The sequence below is a fragment of the Entelurus aequoreus genome, linkage group LG09 (assembly GCF_033978785.1).
Source record: "Entelurus aequoreus isolate RoL-2023_Sb linkage group LG09, RoL_Eaeq_v1.1, whole genome shotgun sequence".
Lineage (NCBI taxonomy): Eukaryota > Metazoa > Chordata > Actinopteri > Syngnathiformes > Syngnathidae > Entelurus > Entelurus aequoreus.
The window spans coordinates 55,892,938-55,916,547 of NC_084739.1; the positions used below are offsets into that span (position 1 = coordinate 55,892,938).

At 40.9% G+C, this 23,610-nt stretch overlaps 1 protein-coding gene across 1 annotated transcript in view; it reads right to left on the reverse strand.

The window, feature by feature from the left end:
* The window catches only part of rin2a (Ras and Rab interactor 2a), an 80,354-nt gene that overhangs the window by 44,355 nt on the left and 12,389 nt on the right, over positions 1 to 23,610 (reverse strand). Inside the window, exons 2-5 of the mRNA XM_062058967.1 lie at positions 13,016 to 13,100; positions 4,204 to 4,304; positions 2,138 to 2,348; positions 1,709 to 1,820 (exon numbers count right to left, since the gene is read on the reverse strand). Coding sequence (XP_061914951.1) covers positions 1,709 to 1,820; positions 2,138 to 2,348; positions 4,204 to 4,304; positions 13,016 to 13,075 — 484 coding nt within the window. The 5' untranslated portion in view covers positions 13,076 to 13,100. The remainder of the gene's footprint in view (positions 1 to 1,708; positions 1,821 to 2,137; positions 2,349 to 4,203; positions 4,305 to 13,015; positions 13,101 to 23,610) is intronic.

A 23,610-nucleotide genomic window follows, 5' to 3' on the forward strand; every position in this document is an offset into this window, starting at 1 on the left:
TTTAAAATGTTTACAAATGTTACATTCTTGTGTAATTTCCACATATGTTTTATTTTGTTAAATTCTACAGAAGAATATTTCTTTCTTATATTTGTTCTTTAAAAAGTATTTTTTTCTATGCTACATATGTGTCTCTAAAGACCTCACTGTAGGCTTTGTAGGGTCACATTACCTCTAAACTAAAGAAAATAATATTTTTCTTAACTTTTTTTCCCAAGTAAAAATCGATTAAAGAACCAATAAGGAACCGAATCATCAGGCAAAATCTAAAGTGGAATCAGAACTGGAAAAACCTTAATTTCCCATCTCTACAGTTAAGTACTCCATTGCTTGTGCAGGGATGGGTAAATTGATATGTATTGCTACAGAGCAGCGTCAGAGTTCAGCAGTCTAACAGGTTCTGGAAAAAAGCTGCTCCTCGGTCTGGTGGTCCTACTACGGATGCTCCACAGCCTCCTGCCTGTGGATAGGGGGTCAAAGAGAGTGTGTGGAATCCTTGGTGATACAGAGTGCCCCTTTTCTGCATTTGCTGATGAAGATATATGTGGTGGTGGGAAGGCTGCTCCCCACTATCTTCTGAGCAGCTTCACCACCCTCTACAGTGCCTTCCCCTCTTCAGCCGTCCAACTGCTGTGCCACACTGTTATGCTGGTGCACACATCTGTAGAAGCTCCTAAGAACGGAACTCCCACGCCACAGCTTCCTGTAGACGCTAGTGTGCTTTCTTGAGCAGACAGAAGTGTTGTGTTCCCAGGTGAGGCTCCTGGATAGATGGACTCCAAGATACCTGAAGCTGGAGACCACTTCCACAGCTACCCCTTCAATGGGCAGGGGAAAGGGGGATTTCTGACCTTCCTGAAGTCCACCACCATCTCCTTGGTCTTTTTGATACAATTGATGCAAAGGTTGTTGCTTTTCAATCAATCAATCAATCAATCAATCAATCAAAGTTTATTTATATAGCCCTTAATCACAAGTGTCTCAAAGAGCTGCACAAGCCACAACGACATCCTCGGCTCCGATCCCACATCAGGGCAAGAAAAAACTCAACCTAATGGGCGTAATCAGAAACCTTGGTGGGAACCGCAGATGTGGGGACCCCGCCCCCGGGGCAACCAGTATACTGGATGCCGAGTGGATACGGTTAATAATGTGAGAGATGCTTTTGCACCAATCCACCTGATGTTCTTCCTCTTCTCTGTACTCAGACTCATCTTTTTCTCTGATGCGTCCCACTGCTGCTGTGTCGTCAAAACCTTCCCATTATGACAGCTGGGGATTTCCACAGACAAACGCTCCTTCTCAGAATGACAACATTTCACTCACATATGTCAATTTCCGTGATATTCCCAGTAGATTCTGATTTAATTGGCCATTTCTGTGATTCCGTATGCACCATTAACATGGAAATCATAGGGCCCTATTTCGCCTCGCATTGTGCACACTTGTGATGCGGTGATCAATCTAATTAGTAACACAAATTTTAAAAAACATAAGATCTGAGGTCAACCAAACGGTTCAGATATTTTTCATTAACCGTTACATCCCTAACATATACGGTACATTGGTGGTGTATTGAACAGAAAACCGTAAATCTCAAAAACTATTTTTGGGCGGTGGGTACAGTAGGGTAGGCTCCAATGTCTCTGTGCCAAACTTACAGAATCCCTGCTTTAGAGTGAAAGAAAAGTAAAAGTATGAAACTTACTGTACTGGCTCTCCTTAAAGACAAAGTCTTTTACAGGAACTGGAGAGTTCTTGTCCATACGTAGGGAGAGGACCTTTTTCTGCAAGCTGCATGACCTCCGGACCACAAACGCCTACAGGCCAAGTGAAGAAACATCTAGTCAGAATGCCTTCAAAATAAGTGTTTTTTGTGACTGCCTGTATGCAGCGCTGTATAGTCCAATCACAGAAGAAGACACGAAACGCTGTGTCAACTTCAACGAATCATTATATTGAAACATAAAAACTAAAACTAAATGTTGACTGGAAGTCAGGTCAATCAAAAAGTATGAGTTAGTCTACATCATAGACAAGATGTCAATATAAGCATTAAGCAGTTTTACAGCATAAACCTGTTTTCAAAAGTCAATGAAAGTGACCATTTGTAAAATACTTGTGGTGCTTTCCTTACCCCAGGTTGTTGGCTATGCAGCACGTCTACAGCATTCTGGTGGCTTAAGTCCAGTTGGAGCCAAACAGGATGTGTCTTGATTAATCTGTCCAGCACACTTAGTCGCCGATGGAGGGAGTCATAGCCTGAATCTCTTGCTCCAGCCAGTCCTGTCCCCATGCCAGCACAGGGGGATGCCTGCAAGAAAATCCCTCCTACTTCTTCACCCATCCTGAAAAACACAGATGTATGTTCTCACTTCTCAGTATTTCATATTGCGTGAAATATTTAATGAGCCCTACCATAGTATACCATACCATAGCCTACCATGTGTACCTTTTGTGAATGACCTAACTCAAATGCAAGAAATATATATTTATATGACATTAATCAAACAACCTTCCCTATTTATGGTGCAGAAAAAATAATCAACCAGTACAAAACACATAACACAACCTGCTCACTGAACTTTGTGGATATTATAAATACCGTCCAATCAACATAAAAAAAATCTAAATGACACCTATTAAAATCCATTACAAGGGGTGATTGGAAAATACAAAACACTCTCCACACTTATTAATGTTTGGCGCATTTTAGTTGCTTTTAATTTCTGATTGATTTAAAAACATTAAAAGGGAAGGGCATTTTTTTTGAATTTTACCTTTCGTTCAAAATCATTATGAAAGACATGACAAAGAATTGATGTTTTTTTTAATTCATTCTAAATATTAAATAAACGTACATAAAAGTCCGCTTACAGCGGAGCCAATGGGAGCTCCATTGTTCTGCCCGTAAAATCTGATTAATAACTATTCAAAAAGCGCTAACAATACTTCCATTTACATTGTGTGACTTGAATGTTAACCAAGTATAAGTGATATTAATATTTTAGGCGCTAACGCAGACAAACTATTTATAGCGGCGACGTGATCCCTTCCTGTATGCCTATGTTTACATCAACTGGTCTGCTTCTTTCTCGCTTCCTTGCTCGCTGTAAGTTTATTGTAGATCTTAAATCATGCTTCTTACCTGGACAGAAGGCGGCAGTTGATATAATCCGACAAGTTGGGACATGTTGACAGCCATTTAGGACCTGGAATTGGCGAGGACAACACGAAAAGCACTTGTTCCCCCCGCACCCCCTCCCCGTTTCTTTGCAAGGACTATGAAACATTTTTCATTTAAATGGGAATATATGAACATTCGAGCAGTCGGCATCCTAATGACAGCGGACGTTGCACAGTAAGTGATGTTTTATTATGTTTGTTGGCTCTCATGAAGTCTGCAGTGAGCAGAAATCAGTGATGAAAAAAAGCAAACATTGTGATGCGTTTTTGAAATTATGCATATGCTTAAATTAATATGAAATAATATTAAATGTTATTACAAATGTGCTCCTTACTACATTACATAAATTACATCATGTATGTAAAACCCTAATGGAGGTATTTGGATGTTTTTTAGGGGCTCCATAGGCAGAATTGAACGGCTCCCATAGGCTCCATTGTAAGCGGAATTTTGATTGAATTTATTTAATATTTAGAACGCATTAAAAAAAATCAATCTGTCGTCATGTATTTCATAATGATTGTGAACGATAAGCAAAATTCCAAAAAAAGTGCAGTTCCCCTTTAAGGGATGTTGTCGCGGAAGTAAATAATGTATTTTAACTTTAAGCCCAATGCGGCCCACCAATCAAAAAGTTTGGACACCCCTGCACTAACCTGATAAGGAAATACCGACTTGCCGGCTTTAGGGACAGATGTCCAACTTTGCATAAAGAAAATTTAATATCACAAATACAATTTGTGCAAAAATAGCATTTTGCTAGTTTAAAGACATTTTTCATTTATGTACATTATTCTTTTATTCAAAAAACTAAATACCGGTAGTCTTATTTACATGTAATTTATGTCTCTAAATGCTCACATTTACGGTTTATGATTTGCTCTCTGTATTGTGAGTGGAGGAGCGATCGTATTCACACATACACCACAAATGTAACTGTAGAGGCGCGATTGCAATACATTTGTGCTAGTGTTTGTGTCCATGAAGCTGCAGTATAAAGACAAAGAAGAGTTCACCCAAGCATTGGGTCCGTCTTGTGGTCTTCTTCTGGTCTCTCAGGATTTTTTCCCATCTCCTTTTTCAAAGTGCCGATTTCCAAGGCGAAGGACTCAATCAACTGCAAAGATACACAGAATAAGTTATGAAAACCAATGTGTCCATGCTGTACGTCAGGTGAGTTTCTGTTAAAGGGCAGCCACGCACATGTAATATTACAATCAGTATAGCAAATGGATTAATGTGGTCATTTTCTGACATCGTCATGTTAACTTTTGTGTAAAAGAGTTAAAAATAAGGGAGAATAAAGTTACTGTGATTACAAAGTAACTAGGGGATAATACAGTGTTTATTTATAAATAGTATGGTTGTCAAATGTATTGATATTGTATCGATACTTCGATAGAAAGTCGAAAAAAATACCTGTTTTTTATGTATCGTCAATAGCAAATACGGTCCAACAGAGTCGCGTCAATTCTCAGCACTTGACCACTGAGTCAACGCTGAAAAAGAACGCCTACTCTCATAAAAAAATGTTTTATTTATTTGTGGAAGCCTGTCAAAAATGTGAATTCGGTACTACCGGTTTGCCCTCATTAAACGAATGATAATAGAAGTGTGTTAGTGTAGCATAACTGTAGGTGTGGCGTAACTCCGTTGTTTTTCTTCATGTTTAAAGAATACTTGCCTGGAATCTACCTTCTGTTGACCCGCGATAGTGTGACACTGATGTCATTTGTTTCATTTCCCCCTATCTGTTTAGTTTTGCAATCTTTTCTTTTGTCACCATCCATAGGAATAAAGAAACTCAGCAACAGCAAATAAGGAATCCAAATGCATTCAGCGTGACATTCACAGCCAAAAGTAACTGAAACTTACTGACACTTAGCATTTGAAATGCAATCATCATCTTACACATAGGCCATCTGAAAAAGTGTTGACATGCCAAAGATATTTACAAAAGGTAAACGTAGCTACTAGGAGCTAGCAGCTATGCACACAAAATCTAGACATACATAACAAGTGTACCGTAATTTCCGGACTATAAGCCGCTACTTTTTCCCCTCGTTCTGGTCCCTGCGGCTTATACAAGGGTGCGGCTTATTCGCGGCCTGTTCTTCTCCGACACCGACAAAGAGGATTTCTGTGGTTTTAGTACGCAGGAGGAAGACGATGACACAATGATTAAAGACTGACTTTTCATATACCGGTAGGCTGGTTATTTTGATAACGTACAGGCGAGCACTTTGTATTACTTTGCACCGTTGTATTATTTGTACTCTGCACGAATGCTGTTTGCCATGTCAAAGATGTGAAAGTTTGATTGAATGATTGAAAGATTTATTGTTAATAAATGGGACGCTTTGCGTTCCCAAACAGTCATCTCTGTCCCGACAATCCCCTCCGTGGTAGCCGGAACCCCTATATACTACGCTAATTACACATTAAAACCCTGCGGCTTATAGTCGGGTGCGGCTTACAAATGGAGCAATCTGTTTTTTCCCCTACATTTAGCTGGTGCGGCTTATAGTCAGGTGCGGCTTATAGTCCGGAAATTACGGTACTTAATTGAACAATATTGCAGTTGAAAACTACACATGTAATAATATAAAAAAGTATTAAATTATTATATTTCCATATTACTTGCACATATGAAGTCTCCAAGGCAAACGGATATGAGAAATTACACACATGCAAATCAGTCTGACTTCTACTGTTGCCGTAGCCATAAAGCCGATAGGGAGAAGTTTTTATTTACACGATGAGTCGGGTGTGTCTTGACCTCCGCGGCGGAGGCTCCGTCGAACCCCCGAGGCTGACTCACCGAACCCCTAGGGTTTGATCGAACCCAGGTTAAGAACCACTGATATAATCACACCAGTATGATGACTCTATGTGTCTACATTAAAACATTCTTGTTCACACTGCATTAATATATGCTCATTTTAAACTTTCATGCAGAGACGGAAATCACAACTAAGTAAATTTACTAAAACTGTATTTCTTTAACAGTTATTAAGCAGTGGCACAAACATTCATGTCATTTCAAAACACAAAGTGCAAGATTGTCAGAGACATTTTAAAACAAGCTATTAGTGCACTTTTGTGCATGATGTCACTAAGATGACATATGAAACAACACTAAATTAAAGTGCACTTTTTGTACAGAACGCCACTACAATAGTTTAAAACAAATAAAGTGCACTTTTGTGCATGATGTCACACAAGATATTTCAATAACTGTCAAATAAAAATGAGCTGCATAATAGGAAATCAAATAGTGTTCGCCCTTCACTATGTGGTAGGTTACTGTGGACATTATCTCCGTATGTTTTTTTCATACGGTGTTGATGTGGAAATGTTTGCCTCGGCATGTGAATGGTGTGGGCACCGAACGGAGATGTTGACATGCGGAGTAAGCACTCTTCATTCTCTAGCGCAGGGGTGGGCAATTAATTTTTACCGGGGGCCGCATGAGCAACCCGAGCACTGCTGGAGGGCCACATTGACAATATTTCAATTAAATTTTGCTCAATATTATTTTTGATATATACCGTAAGATAAATAATAATAATAATTAATAATAATAATAATAATACTTTCATTTAACCTAACTTAACTTTATACCAAAAGCACTGCTTTGGAAATCATTTGTACCCCTTTCAGAGATCACATTTAGTTCCCCTTAAACATCCTCATGCTGCATGAAATGTAAGCATAGGATGAAGTGTGCATTCCTGTAACTTTCTCTAGTAACAGCATTCCATGATTAATATAAATAAATTAACATTAATAATAAATGAGAGTAAAATAAGCACACGTATGACTGAGGAGTCATAGTGTAACTTTGTGTGGTGTTTGAGTTGTCCGACTTTTTGTGTGGCCATAAACGCACCAGTGGTTTAGTGGTATGCGTGTTGGTGACAGATGACAAGTTGGTTTTGGCCTGGTTTGTACGGCAGAAAATGACTAGTTTTTCGAGATAGAAGTGTTTTACTCATGTTTTTGGTGTGGTTATGGCCGAATATAAACAGTTTGCTCAATAAAGTGATCGATATAATTCCTGGCCTCAAAGCATCTCGATAGACGTTACAATAATTGAACGGTGTTCAATTGAACAGTGTTGACGAACACCGTTAGGGCCGCTTGTTGTCACTGTCACTGTCACTCAGAGTTGCATTGCAAAATTACACAGAATAAATGTGTTTATTTTGTTTAGAATTCAGATGGGATTTGATTTGGTGCGCGGCATATATTTGCTGTGCGCAGAGGACGCTTGAGCAGTGCGCAATTGTGCAGGCGCGCACCTTAGAGGGAACGTTGCTTGGCAGTCCATGTCTTGTTGAAAACACGCCATTCGTTATCAACTTTTCTCTTTTTAGCGTCTCGGGTGTAACCAGGCATCACTTGTCGCTGTGCACCTTCACTCACAGGTTACACACGGACGTACGCCCATAAATAACACTTTTCAAAATAAAAGCAGCACAGTTGTATTGCGCGCACGACATAGATGTTTTTTCAACTTTATTTTGTAATTTGTGATTGCAGCTGTTCACATTCACTCACAATTACGCACGCGCATACGTCCACACGGAAGTAATACAAATAACGCTTTTCAAAACAAAAGCAGCACCATTGTATTGCACACTTGACATAGATACTTTTTAAAATGTATTTTGTAATTTATGATTGGCCTCACGCGGGCCGGACAGGGACGCACAAAGGGCCAGATGTGGCCCGCGGGCCGCAGAATGCCCTTGTCTGCTCTAGCGGGTGACTTTTCAAATGATGCTACATATTAGCAGTAATGCTACTTTTTGTAGCAACACCTTTGCCCCACACTTGACAAATTACGGTTTTCTGTTCGACATATTCCCACTTGAAGCCAAACCACCGCCAGACGAAGGACCCCCTGTTGTTTTTATTGGGAATTAATTCTTCCTTCATTTGCACCTTCTTTCTCTCATATTACCACTCGCACCACAGCTAACGTTACCCATGCTGCTACCTCTCTGCTCCGCGAGGGCGTATACGTATGTGACGTATGACGTGACAGAATGTGACGTGTGTAAGAAGGTGCGCTTGCTGTCTGTGAGAAGGAGACACAAGAAAGAGTGAGAAGAGCCTGTAGTGTAATGCCAGCAGCTAAAAGCAACTGCGTGAGAACGTATACTCGAATATCACGATATAGTCATTTTCTATATTGCACAGAGACAAACCCGCGATATATAGAGTATATCAATATATCGCCCAGCCCTACTTCGGCGTTTGGCGCCCGGATGGACAGGCTTCACGGAGTCCTGGCTAAGGACGCTTTGGTCTCTCTGGACGGCTTCTCGCTCAACCGCGTGCACTTGGCATAGGCCGCGCAGCCTAGGACGGAGTCGGCTCTCTTGGTTGCTTTGTTTGGTGTGTTCCCGTTTCTGGCTTAGCTGCCTCCCACCCTAGCAGACTAGGGCGTGGAGCACTGCAGAGTCCACCACGGTATGTGTGGGTGGTGAAAGGGTGTTTTTAGTTGGTTTTGTTTTATTGTTTGTCTATGCGTGGTGCAATTGTATGTGCGCATAATGCATTATTTTTTGATAATTTTTTGGTTTCTCGTTGTGTTGCGTCCCAGGCCTTGTGGAAGTCCCGTGGGAGTGGATCCAGAGTGGAGGCCTGCTTGGCCACCTCTTCTGCCTCTCTCCCCTCTCTCTCTGCCTTGTGTGTCTGCAGGACTCGCAACTGCACTTCATTGGGGCTAATCAAGTTGAGGATATAAGCTAGGATTCCCAGGACCTCATTCCCTGCTCTGCTCTCCTCTGATCGGTTTGTGTTTTGCACCTTTGGTTGCTTTAGACATGTGTTAGTTTTCACTTTTTGTTTAGCTGTTATACTCACTTTTGTTGTATTAAATATTTTTTTGAGCACGTTTTAATTTAGTCTCTTCTCCCCCTTTGTAATTGCTGCCCTGAGCCAGCCATAACAAGTGAGGGCTTGTCCTAAACAACTAGTGTTTTTCAGGAAGGTAATTGGAAGGTTTCAAGATTTTAAGATGGCGGCGCCCTGCTCGGCTGCGGCTTCAGAGGCTCATGGTAGTAATGGAAAATTTTGGCAAATATACCGGTAAATTCCGTGAATTTCATGGCTGGCTTCCAGTGTGCACACTCCGTGGTAACATACGACCGCCAGACAATTCTGGATGTGGATAGATCGGGCCGTTTCGGACCGAAAGATGCGTATACGTTGGACCTCCTTGCTAGCATTGGAATTCTACGCCGGCTACATCCAGCGGCCTGTGAAGCAGCGGAACCTAGTACCAGCGGGGACCGTCGACGGAGGAGACGTAAGCGGTGTGATCGGAAGCAGAAGCGGGGATGCCGAGCGGGGCTAACAACAAAGTTAAAGGCTAATCCTCACAGAATGCCGCTTCCTTCCATCCTGCTTTCAAATGTCCGCTCCCTGGAGAACAAACTGCACTACCTGAAGCTGGATTTATATGCAAGACGCGAGATGAGAGACTGCTGCGCCATATTTCTCACAGAAACGTGGCTGAAACCATCCGTTCCGGACGAGGCAGTTAGCATCGAGGGGCTAACTATGTTTCAGTCGGACAGGAGCAGAACTCTCACTGGTAAATCCCGAGGCGGTGGTGTTTGCATATACATCAATAACAACTGGTGCAATAATGGGAAGATAGTCTCATGTCACTGCTCTTCCGAGGTAGAACTATTAACTATAAAAGGCAGGCCATTTTATTTACCCCGGGAATTCAGTGCTATGATCTTCACAGCAGTGTACATTCCTCCCAGTGCTAACACCAAAGAAGCTTTGAATGTTTTGTACTGCTCCATCAATGAACTGCAATCTACACATCCAGAGGGAGTTTTCATCGTGGCAGGGGATTTTAATATTAAACATGCGTATAAAGCTGCACCACGCCCCCACCTCGGCTCCTCAGACCATCTATCTGTGATGCTAATTCCTGCATACAAGCCCCTGCTGATCAGGAAGCAAGCTACAGTGAAGCAGGTGAAGAACTGGCCAGAGGGAGCAATGGAAGCATTACAAGACTGCTTCGAAACCACGGACTGGGACATGTTCAAGGCAGCCGCCACCGAAAATCATAACTCATGTGGAGAAGTATGCAGAGTCTGTGTCCGCATACATTCAGAAGTGCATGGAGGATGTCAGTGTGATCAAGAACATCCCCACTCGGGCCAACGAGAAACCCTGGATGAACAGTGAGGTACGTGCAATGCCGAAGGCTCGGAACAAGGCTTTTAAGTCTGGCGACATGGTAGCATTAAAAACAGCCAGAGCTAACCTGAACCGTGGCATTAAGGTTGCAAAGCGTGCTCACAGTCAGAAAGTGCAGGACTTCTTCGAGAACCCCACAAACACTAGACGAATGTGGTAGGGCATACAGGTCATCACAGACTATAAAGCTGCACCCCGTCCCTGTGACAACAGTATCAGCTTCTTAAATGACCTTAACTACTACTTTGCGAGGTTTGAGGCACTTAACACCACTCCGGCGAGAAAATCCATCCCTCGCCCTGATGAGCAGCCGCTCAACCTGAACATAGCGGATGTCCGGAAAACCCTGAGGAGAGTGAACCCCCGGAAAGCAACGGGACCTGATCTAAAAAGAGGTTTCGCAGCTTCCGAAGCAGAACCTCCAGGTTCTGTAACAGCTTCTTCCCTCAGGCCGTAAGACTCTTGAACGCATCATAATTATCCCCTCAACTCCCCCCAAAATGGATTAACTCGCTGGAATAAAAAAAGACAATATAACATACATCCATAAACGTGGATGCATATGAAAAAGTGCAATATATTTATCTGTACAGTAACCTATTTATTTATTTATACATGCACCTTATTGCTTTTTTATCCTGCACTACCATGAGCTAATGTAACGAAAGTAAGTTCTTATCTGTACTGAAAAGTTCAAATTTGAATGACAATAAAAAGGAAGTCTAAGTCTAAGTTTAAGTCTAATATAAGTTTGGTTTTGCCATGGTTAAATGGTGATCCGGTTTTGTTTGTGAGCACTTTGTCACATTGTGTCAGCTCTTTGTCTGGATGGCTAACAAGTAAGTGGCTTGTGAAGTCTTGTTGGAGCTGTCCATGCGTTTTTGGATTGGCGTATTAGAGGGTTTTCCCTGTGACATCATTTACCTTAAATAGGTAGTGCCCTCTTGGGGGATCGTGCTGAAGTTTTGAGTGAGTACAGATCAGATTTTTTCCATGATGTTGGTAACAGTTGCATTATAGCTGTATGTAAAAATGGTACCGCTGAAGTGGCAGCTTGTTGCATCAACTCTGTGTCCTTTTAATGTCTTTATGTCCTTTGTGTTTTTTGATGTTTTCTTTTTTGTTTTCATGTGTTTTTACCGTTTTTTGTGGACTTTTTGCAGCCACATAATTTCCCCATTGAGGGATAAATAAAGTCTACCCGATTCTAATAATAAATAGGTTAGTGTTTTTCATACCTGCCATTGTCCTGTGTTTGACTAATTTCAGTTGATCAAACTTTTTCTCATATTCCACACTACAAAATAATGAGAGTATGTGGGTTCCCTCCGGGTACTCCGGCTTCCTCCCCCCTCCAAAGACATGCACTTGGGGATAGGCTGATTTGCAACACTAAATCGACCCCTTGTGTGTGAATGTGAGTCTAAATGTTGTCTGTCTGTGTTTGCCCTGCGATGAGGTGGCGACTTATCCAGGGTGTACCCCGCCTGCCGCCCGAATGCAGCTGGGACCCCGAGACGGACAGGCGGTAGAAAATGGATGGATGACTCCACTGACATCGCAACGGCTAAAAATTGGTATCAGCCATACTCAAGGCTCCAATATTGATATGATATACGTAGGAAGTGAAAAAGTCATATATCCGACAACCTGAGTCCATCCATCCATCCATTTTCTACCGCTTATTCCCTTCGGGGTCGCGGGGGGCGCTGGAGCCTATCTCAGCTACAATTGGGCGGAAGATAGGGTACAACCTGGACAAGTCGCCACCTCATCGCAGGGCCAACACAGATAGACAGACAACATTCACACTCACATTCACACACTAGGGCCAATTTAGTGTTGCCAATCAACCTATCCCCAGGTGCATGTCTTTGGAGGTGGGAGGAAGCCGGAGTACCCGGAGGGAACCCACGCAGTCACGGGGAGGACATGCAAACTCCACACAGAAAGATCCCGAGCCCGGGATTGAACTCTTCGTATTGTGAGGCAGATGCACTAACCCCTCTGACACGGTAGCTGCCCCACCCTGAGTCATTTATCAAAAATCGGTCCACGCTCCCACTTGGTAGCTCCCACCATATGTCCAAACTCGCCGATCTATCCAACTTTCTGCCTTAGAACCCAACTCCAGACATCAGGTACAGATTTATTAATTATTTTTTCTGTAATAAACTGAAACATAGCCTAAACATAATATTCTAACTGGAAGTTTATTTTGTCAAGCACATTAGGACTTGGATCCCCATGCACCCAGAAGACTAAACGGTAGTAATTGACACAATGGATAGTTTAGCAAGTTTGAGGGGCGTCAGTTTAAACAGGTTCTACTGAATATAAATGATACAGGACTGTAGAGCGCACGTAATCGTAGTGATAGTGCAGTTTATGTTTAAAAGTACTTGGTGTTGACCACTAAAAAGACAAAGCAGGCTTTGTTGGATTTTAAAAAAAAATTAGTGGGGTAACTCATAAAATAAGCACTTTGAGGCAAAACAGGAAAGATAAACTAAGTTACAGTCAGGCTCACTCCTCCTTTTCGTAAATATTACACAAGAACATTGTGTGTTGTGTGTGCAAAAGATCACGTACCTTGAAGAAACTACTTTTCCTCTCCTGCTTGTTGGACTGTCGAAGTTTATGAGTGGACATGTTGTAGGATCTTCTGGATGACGAGCTTGGGAAGAAAATCAACATCGGGTGTTACGTTACAGTCTCAAAGTATTACGAACACATAACACAGTATTTGTAACTCCCAGACACCATTTTCATGATCTTTCATGACAATATAGTTTCTGGAATTTTGTTTTATTTCCTGTCCAGCGCTCTTATTTTTGTTTCCATTTCCTGTCTGCCTTTTTTTTTTGCCGCTACTGCTCTTCCCTTGCCTGCTCCTGAATTAACAATCAGGACACATCAGTTCCTGGTGGTCAATCAGGATGCTTCTTGTAACTGTTAAGCCTTTTTGTGCACTTCCTTGATGCACTGTTGTTGTTATTAAACTCATTTTACCTGCACCTCGCCTGCCGTTTCTTACATTCTGGAGTCTGCACCAACAACACCCAAGCCAGACCTTAACACACAATACTTCTATGATGCAACAATAGTTTGTTTCTTAACCGATAGATCAGGGGTGTCCAAAGTGCAGCCCACTTGGACCTACAACCAATTGGTTATTGTCGGGAAGAACAATAACCTGTTCTGGCTTCAATTTGTCTGTATGTGGCGTGTAGTGGAAAAACCTTTTGACATTTATGCTTTAACAAAAAATTCCCAGGTTTCCCGGAATTCCAACTTTTCAATTTTACTCTTCCCACAATTTTTTCTTTCGACAGTCAATTGTTAGCATGCTAATGTTAGCATTTTAGCATGCTTATAATGTAAGCATGCTAGCTTTTTAGCAAATTTTACAGGTATGTACCACAAATACTTTACTTCAGGGGTGCCCGTTAGGTCATTTGTGGAGTTGTGTCAGTCGAACGCCAGGCATTACAAAAATTAGACCTAAAAATTACTGATCATCAATCTTTTACCGCGATGTCACTTAGGTCACATGATTGACATACACGGCACCTGAGGATCTTGTGAAATGACCGCTGGCTGCTGCGAGCTCAGTATGAAAAAAAACAAATTATAGCCACATCCGGCCTGCCAAAGCTTTCATTTGGCCCGCCGGACATCACTCAAATAGGCTTGATGAAACCATTCCTACTCGGGTTGATCATGTATGCAGTACTCCCGCCACCCCGCAGGGGGCAACAGCAAAGCATATGTGTCACAATGAAGCAGCCGTGTGTGAGTAGAAGAAGATGGCATTGTCGACCGTGAAAAAAATCTAAATAATACGCGAAAATCAGACTTTTAACAGCGACTGGACAACAAAATATGAACGTATTGAAATTGCTGACTTTGATGTCTTTTGTATTCGTGGCCATGTTGTTTTTGGCTGTTTAACTCAGGTGATCAAAACTGGTTAAATACATATAGCACTGAATTTGACCAGCAGAGGGCGATAAAGGTTTAATTGTGTTAAGCCACATGTGTGCAATGTTTGTTGTGTGTATTAACACTAAACTTTCTATTTTATTTATGTAACATACACAATGGACATTATTCATGTAAAATACACAATGGATGTTGTACTTTTGTAATATTTATATTTTCAGTTTTACAAACCTAAATGAAGGAAAACGTGTAAAGAAATAAAACTGAGGAAGAAAAATAATTCAAAAGAAGGAACATCCATCATCAACTAAACTTAACTATCTGTCTGTCTAGCTGCACACACTGGAAACGAGTAGCGGGGGCAGAATAATGAATTTATTGACAGTGCAGTGTGAAAGCTGATGTGTTTACTTTGTAAATAAGTAAATACAGTCTCAAAGGAATATAACCTGTGGAGGCACTTCCGAAAGTAACATCCAAATGTTGATGTCCGCCCCTCAGACCTTGGGCTCTTGAAACTGCGGCCCTCTTCATTATATAGTTGAATAGCCCTGGAACAAGGTATTACACCAACTCATATTCTTGTCTTCCAGAAAAATGGGGATTCATATGCATAACACGTTTGTATTTTTATTAAACACCTTTAACCTGTTAATTTTTTTTTTTTTAATGCTTATATGTATATAGAGGTAGATCACCTCCAATATTTTACCTTCCAAATACAATAGTAAACAATTCTAGAGTAATGACAAATGAAATTGTATATCCTTGTAAATGGTTACTTGCATTATTGTTATATATTATGGTTACATTATAAACACTTTTTTGGTTATTTCTTCAGTTTAAGAGCATGATGCAGAAGCTCTGAGTTTGTCTGCATAAAATTACTGCATACTGTTCTAATGTGTGGCACCTTTAGACAAAATGAAGTTGATTGACAATAAGAATTACAAATCGAATCGCAATTTTGGAGAGGAAAATCACAAATTTGTTTTTTCTCAAAATCGTGCAGCCCTAAGGCTGACGTTTAAACGTGTGCCCTTAAACCAGGGCACTTTATTTCACAATTTGTTATTTTGTTGGCTCAGGAACTGAGCATAGCTAAATGTTTTTAAAAACAAAGACTGAAGATTATATCTTACTTCTCTTATATTATTTTCAAGGGGTTTTCTTTTTGATCTCAAAACACCTCTTAAATTGGAATCATATTATGCAAAACCTACTTGTCTTACTTGTTGGTACCTGTTTTTGTGTATTTGGGTTCCCCATCAGTCCCGAAATTGGTGGAAATATTGATTTCTGTCGACGGATATTTACATTTATGGTAGAGATTTTCCCGCAGAGCTTTGCCCGACTCCACCATTGTAGTTGGACGCTGTCGTCAATATATTTCTTCATTTTCTCTATCCTCTTGTTGTGGGGCAGACTGCGTGCATGTCCTTTTTGTTAAAAAGTAGGTTATAGTTCAGAGTTTAAAATAGGCATACAGTGTTTCCCATAAACTGCCAAGATACCTGTGGTGGTGGGGGCGTGGCTATGGGCGTGGATATGGGCGTGGTCACCATGACATCTTCGAGTAATTTGCATAATTTACGATTTTCTCTAAAAAGGCTCAAAAAATGTATACTTACTAATTAATAATAACAGTTTTGTTTTAAACGTCCATCCATCCATTTTACAATATAATTACAACACTTTATGTACATATTTATATACAGATTTGAACAATAAGTTATTCACTGAAATATATTTATTAATTGTGGTTCTTACAAAAAATATATCTTATAAAATATAAAAGCTAAAATGTTTCAAAGCTCTGCCCCTTTAATTAGTGCATACTAAATAATTTAACTTTAGCCTACTACTACAACCATATTATTTACCAGCAACATCAAGTGAAACAGAGGCAGAGGTGTCCTGCCACAGTCAGTAACAAATAAACAGAAAACAGTAGTGGTGGTAGAAGGACACAGAGCTTCATCAAACATCTGATCCACTGAACAAACAGCTCCAAAAATCTTGAACTTTAGACTGCCATCAGTTTTACTCCCTACACTTAACCATGTGTTTCCTACTGCCTGCAGATTTTGCACCCTTTGTTATATACACATGTTGTGTTTCTAATATAAATACATTTAATAAAGTCAAATACAAATAAGGCAACAAGAGAAGATTAAAGATTAAGATTAAAGATTAAAGTACCAATGATTGTCACACACACACTAGATGTGGTGAAATTTGTCCCCTGCATTTGACCCATCCCCTTGGGGAGCAGTGGGCAGCAGCGGCGCCGCGCCCGGGAATCATTTTGGTGATTTAACCCCCAACTCCAACCCTTGATGCTGAGTGCCAAGCAGGGAGGTAATGGGTCCCATTTTTATAGTCTTTGGTATGATTCGGCTGGGATTTTAACTCCAACCTACCGATCTCAGGGCGGACACTCTAACCACTAGGCCACTGAGATGGTGAAGTATCCTACACTTCTCTTTTGTAAAGTAAATCTGAACAGCCGATATGGGCATCTACATCAACTATATGATTTGCCTGAGAAGCTGGAGAGGACAAAAAAAATTAAAAAAATTAAAATTAAAATTAAAATTTAAAATTAAAAAAAAAAAAATTTTTTGTGGCGGACGTAATTCTTTCGTAGCGGGCCGCCACAAATAAATGAATGTGTGGGAAACCATGGGCATAATACATAATAATTGACATATACATGTAAATATGCAAGATAATAGCTAACGACTACTTACCATATTTAGAACTTATAAATGGTAGTAGACTCCATATGGGTGTGCTAGAAACTACAACATGGCTGGCGGGGAGAAGACGCAGTCGAAGTGTAGGCATGTAAATAAGACCGCCCACAAAATGGTGCATCCTAAAAGAGACTGTCAGAAATCAGCTTGAAGATGGTCTGTAAAACATAATCGATGCAAAATTTTGACCAAAGAAGCACCATTACGTGTTATGTAGAACAAAGGGAAGTGTTTTGATTGTAGAAAAAAAATCATAAAATGACCACTTTAAAATACTTTAAAGTCCAACAGGGAGGACAGAATAATATGTCAATAAACCAGGGTTGTACAAAAATCTGCCTGTGTTACATTATAGCAATAAAATAAGCAAATTGAAATATAGAGCTATCGGGTTCTTTTGACTCATAGGACTCCAGAGGCAGCGGACAGGTACCGACAGGCCAAGCGGTGTGCGGCTTCAGCGGTCGCGGAGGCAAAAACTCGGACATGGGAGGAGTTCGGGGAAACCATAGAAAACGACTTCCGGACGACTTCGAAGCGATTCTGGACCACCATCCGCCGCCTCAGGAAGGGGAAGCAGTGCACTGTCAACACCGTGTATGGTGGGGATGGTATTCTGCTGAGCTCGACTGCAGGTGTTGTGGATCGGTGGAGGGAATACTTCGAAGACCTCCTCAATCCCACCAACACGTCTTCCTATGAGGAAGCAGTGCCTGGGGAATCGGTGGTGGGCTCTACTATTTCTGGGGCTGAGGTTGCTGAGGTAGTTAAAAAGCTCCTCGGTGGCATGAGATCCGCCCGGAGTTCCTCTGGATGCTGTGGGGCTGTCTTGGTTGACAAGACTGTGCAGCATCGCATGGACATCGGGGGCGGTACCTCTGGATTGGCAGACCGGGGTGGTGGTTCCTCTCTTTGAGAAGGGGAACCGGAGGGTGTGTTCCAACTATTGTGGGAACACACTCCTCAGCCTTCCCGGTAAGGAAGCTTAGGCTGCTGCCCCCGTGACCCGACCTCGGATAAGCGGAAGAAGATGGATGGATGGATGGAAATATAGAGCGAAACAATATTATAAAATAAAAAAACATATCCATCGATGATCATTTTTCTACCGCTTGTCCCTTTGTTAATACTAATTACTAATAACAAAAATTTGTTTGAAATATATGTATAACATGTTTTAGCCTTTTTGTAGAAAATATACAATACAGGACTAAAGTTTGGACACACCTTCTCATTTCAATGTGTTTTCTTTGTTTTCATGACTATTTACAAAACCCAAAACCAGTGAAGTTGGCACGTTGTGTAAATCGTAAATAAAAACAAAATACAACAATTTGCAAATCCTTTTCAACCTATATTCAATTGAATACACAGCAAAGACAAGATACTTAATGTTCAAACTGGTAAACTGTTATTTTCTGCAAGTATTACCTCATTTGGAATTTGATGTCTGCAACATGTTTCAAAAAGGCTGGCACAAGTGGCAAAAAAGACTGAGAAAGTTGAGGAATGCTCATCAAACACTTATTTGGAACATCCCATAGGTGAACAGGCTAATTGGGAACAGGTGGGTGCCATGATTGGGTATAAAAGTAGCTTCCATGAAATGCTCAGTCATTCACAAACAAGGAAGGGGCGAGGGTCACCACTTTGTGAACACATTTGTGAGCAAATTGTTGAACAGTTTAAGAACAACATTTCTCAACGAGCTATTGCAAGGAATTTAGGGATTTCACCATCTACGGTCCGTAATATCATCAAAAGGTTCAATAAATCCGGAGAAATCACTGCACGTAAGCGACAATGCCCGTGACCTTCGATCCCTCAGGCGGTACTGCATCAAAAACCGACATCAGTGTGTAAGGATATCACCACATGGGGTCAGGAACACTTCAGAAAACCACTGTCAGTAACTACAGTTTGTCGCTACATCTGTAAGTGCAAGTTAAAACTCTACTACGCAAAGCCAAAACCATTTATCAACAACACCCAGAAATGCCACCGGCTTCGCTGGGTCCGAGCTCATCTAAGATGGACTGATGCAAAATGGAAAAGTGTTTTGTGGTCTGACGAGTCCACATTTGACATTTTTTAGGAAACTGTGGACGTTGTGTCCTCCGGACCAAAGAGGAAAAGAACCATCCGGCTTGTTGTAGGCGCAAAGTTCAAAAGCCAGCATCTGTGATGGTATGGGGGTGTATAAGTGCCCAAGGCATGGGTAACTTACACATCTGTGAAGGCACCATTTATACTGAAAGGTACATACAAGTTTTGGAGCAACATATGTTGCCATCCAAGCAACGTCTTTTTCATGGACACCCCTGCTTATTTCAGCAAGACAATGCCAAGCCACATTCTGCACGTGTTCCAACAGCGTGGCTTCGTAGCAAAAGAGTGCGGGTACTAGACTGGCCTCCCTGTAGTCCAGACCTGTCTCCCACTGAAAATGTGTGTCGCATTATGAAGGGTCAAATACGACAACGGAGGCCCCAGACTGTTGAACAACTTAAGCTGTACATCAAGCAATAATGGGAAATAATTCCACCTGAAAAAATTTAAAAATTGGTCACCTCAGTTCCCAAACGTTTACTGAGTGTTGTTAAAAGGAAAGGCCATGTAACACAGTGGTAAAAATGCCCCTGTGACAACTGTCTTGCAATGTGTTGCAGCCAATAAATTCTAAGTTATTGATAATTTGCAAAAAAAAAAAATTTGGTTTCTCAGTTCGAACATTAAATATCTTGTCTTTGCAGTCTATTCAATTGAATATAAGTTGAAAAGGATTTGCAAATAATTGTATTCTGTTTTTATTTACGATTTACACAACGTGCCAACTTCACTGGTTTTGGTTTTTGTACATTGTAAATTGTCACAGAAGGCATCAAAACTATGACACCTGTGAAGTGAAAACAATTTCAGGTGGCTACATCTTGAACCTCATCGAGAGAATACCAAGAGTGTGCAAAGCAGTAATCAGAGCGAAGGGTGGCTATTTTGAAAAAAATAGAATATAAAACATGTTTTCAGTTATTTCACCTTTTTTGTTAAGTACATAACTCCATGTGTTCATTCATAGTTTTGATGCCTTCAGTGACAATCTACAATGTAAATAGTCATGAAAATAAAGAAAACGCATTGAATGAGAAGGTGTGTCCAAACTTTTGGCCTGTACTGCATGTATAATCGCTGATAAGCAAACTATATGATGACTAAATATTGACACTGGCCACCGCCACACCCTTAGCCACGTTCCCTACACCGCAAGTACATTGGCAATCTGTGGGAAGCATTTCAGTGATAACTAAATATTGTTTCATTTCATTACGCATTTTATCTCTTTATTAATGTATTTTGTATGACAATGTGTTGTGTGTACAGTATGAGTGACTTCGTTGTTAATTTAGATCTAAGTTTCGACTTACACAAAAACTTGATCTACCACGTGTTAAAGGATCAGAACTCATGCAAATTATCGGTCAATTGGATTAGTGTAACTTGTAAAGTCTAGTATGAAGTACCAAAAAAAAATATGTTGCAGGGTGGTGGTGCTGCCAAGAAGGGCAGAATATGATGTCAGCAAAATAACCTCAGAGCAGCAAACCACAGACATACACAAGCCCACACCTTGACCGATACACGGTTTAAACACACACACAGCACAAAAGACTGTGGTCAGCATCAAAGTGGTCACACTGCCATTACACCTAGAGACACACCCTGTACTTTAAACCAAAGCCTCAATCAAAGTGTTGCAAATGGACACTCCAGTAAAACTTGAAACTACCATTTGCATTCATTCATCCTCCAGGTAAAAACGGTTTGCGGTCGCTGTTAGACTCTAACTATAAAGGTTTTGGTGGTTGAATGCTGATGGGTGAGTTTCTGACCACACGAGGCAGCAATATGTCTATTTAAAAATAAGTTTATACACCTTCTATTTTTACATGTACTGTTCACTGGGTATCAACAAAAGCATGCATAACCTTTTTCTAGATCAACAGCTTTGGGAGGGCAATTGTGGGAGACATCAACACAAACACGTGCACCGGCCAACTGTATACGAGCGCTCAACAGGTCTTTCATAATATCAGTCCCTCCTGGATTTCACTGGCTTGTTTGTGATTGTCGTGGCCTAAAATTCCTGAATCCGTGACAGCTTTTATAGAAGTTTGCTGCAAAAGTTGCAAGGTTTTGAGGCTTATTACATCTTGTCATTTTATGATTTTATTTTTTTAAGTGTTCCTTACTTAACCTCATAAATCACAGGATTTTAACAAAAATTGGAAAAAAAACCATGTATTGATATTTTGCTTGTTTTATGCAACACACACTTAAAGGCCTACTGAAACCCACTACTACCGACCACACAGTCTGATAGTTTATATATCAATGATGAAATCTTAACATTGCAACACACGCCAATATAGCCGGGTTAGATTAGTAAAGTGCAATTTTAAATTTCTTGCGAAATATCCTGCTGAAAACGTCTCGGTATGATGATGTTTGCGCGTGACGTCACGGATTGAAGCGGACATTTTGGGACACCATTGTGGCCAGCTATTAAGTCGTCTGTTTTCTTCGCAAAATTCCACAGTATTCTGGACATCTGTGTTGGTGAATCTTTTGCAATTTGTTTAATGAACAATGAAGACTGCAAAGAAGAAAGCTGTAGGTGGGATGCGGTGTATTAGCGTTCGGCTGCAGCAACACAAACACGTAGCCGGTGTTTCATTGTTTACATTCCCGAAATATGACAGTCAAGCTTTACTATTGGCCTGTGGAGAACTGGGACAACAGAGACTCTTACCAGGAGGACTTTGAGTTGGATACGCAGACGCGGTACCGTGAGTACGCAGCTGCGGCTTCCAAACATCTGATCGCTTGCCCGTACGTGCGTGCCGCTATGTGCATGTCACGTACGTAACTTTGGGGAAATATATGTGCTGTATGAACTTTGTGGAGGTGAACAGTACTTTGGGCTGTGGGATTGAGTGTGTTGTGCGGGTGTTTGATTTGTATTGGCGGGTTAAATGGACGGGAGGGGGAGGTGTTTGTTATGCGGGATTAATTTGTGGCATATTAAATATAAGCCTGGTTGTGTTGTGGCTAATAGAGTATATATATGTCTTGTGTTTATTTACTGTTTTAGTCATTCCCAGCTGAATATCAGGTCCCACCCGCCTCTCACAGCATCTTCCCTATCTGAATCGCTTCCACTGCCCTCTAATCCTTCACTCTCACTTTCCTCATCCACGAATCTTTCATCCTCGCTCAAATTAATGGGGTTATCGTCGCTTTCTCGGTCCGAATCGCTCTCGCTGCTGGTGGCCATGATTGTAAACAATGTGCAGATGTGAGGAGCTCCACAACCTGTGACGTCACGCTACTTCCGGTACAGGCAAGGCTTTTTTATCAGCGACCAAAAGTTGCGAACTTTATCGTCGATGTTCTCTACTAAATCCTTTCAGCAAAAATATGGCAATATCGCGAAATGATTAAGTATGACACATAGAATGGACCTGCTATCCCCGTTGACATAACGCAGCAACGCACTCGTTATGTCAATCAAATTCGTTACTTACCGATGCACGAATAAGTCCAACTTTGTCTTTCACCAATTAATGCTTAAAGGCCTACTGAAACCCACTACTACCGACCACGCAGTCTGATAGTTTATATATCAATGATGATATCTTAACATTGCAACACATGCCCATACGGCCGGGTTAGATTAGTAAAGTGCAATTTTAAATTTCCCGCGAAATATTCTGCAGATAACGGATTGTAGCGGACATTTTGGGACACCATTGTGGCCAGCTATTAAGTTGTCTGTTTTCATCGCAAAATTCCATAGTATTCTGGACATCTGTGTTGGTGAATCTTCTGCAATTTGTTTAATGAACAATGGAGATAGCAAAGAAGAAAGCTGTAAGTGGGAAGCGGTGTATTAGCGGCCGGCTGCAGCAACACAAACACGTAGCAGCTACGTCGTAGCCGGTGTTTCATTGTTTACATTCCCGAACGATGACTAGGGTTGGGTATCGTTTGAATTCGAACGATACCAATTCTTTGTTTCGATTCCGATTCCTGACGGTTCTCAGTCCCGATTCTTTTAAGAGGTAGGGTCAAAAAAAAATTTAGGATATTTTAAATGAGCTAGCTAACCTACAGTCTTTCTGAATTAAATAGTCTGACATTGTCCATCCATTTTAATTCTATTAACTTTTTATGAACTTTACTATAAATTCCTCACAGGGCTGTTTTCAACTAGAGTATAAATATCAAATCTATGAACTTGAATATAAATATTATAAATTATGAATACATTTTCCCAGGGGTACACTTTCCTCAAGAGAGCTTTATTTTTGAAAACCTCATGAAAACACATTTACACATAAGTCTATGATGCTGCAGGAAACCTCATGAAAACCCATTTACACACACAAGTGTATGATGCTGCAGGTACTAAAAAATGTTACCGTG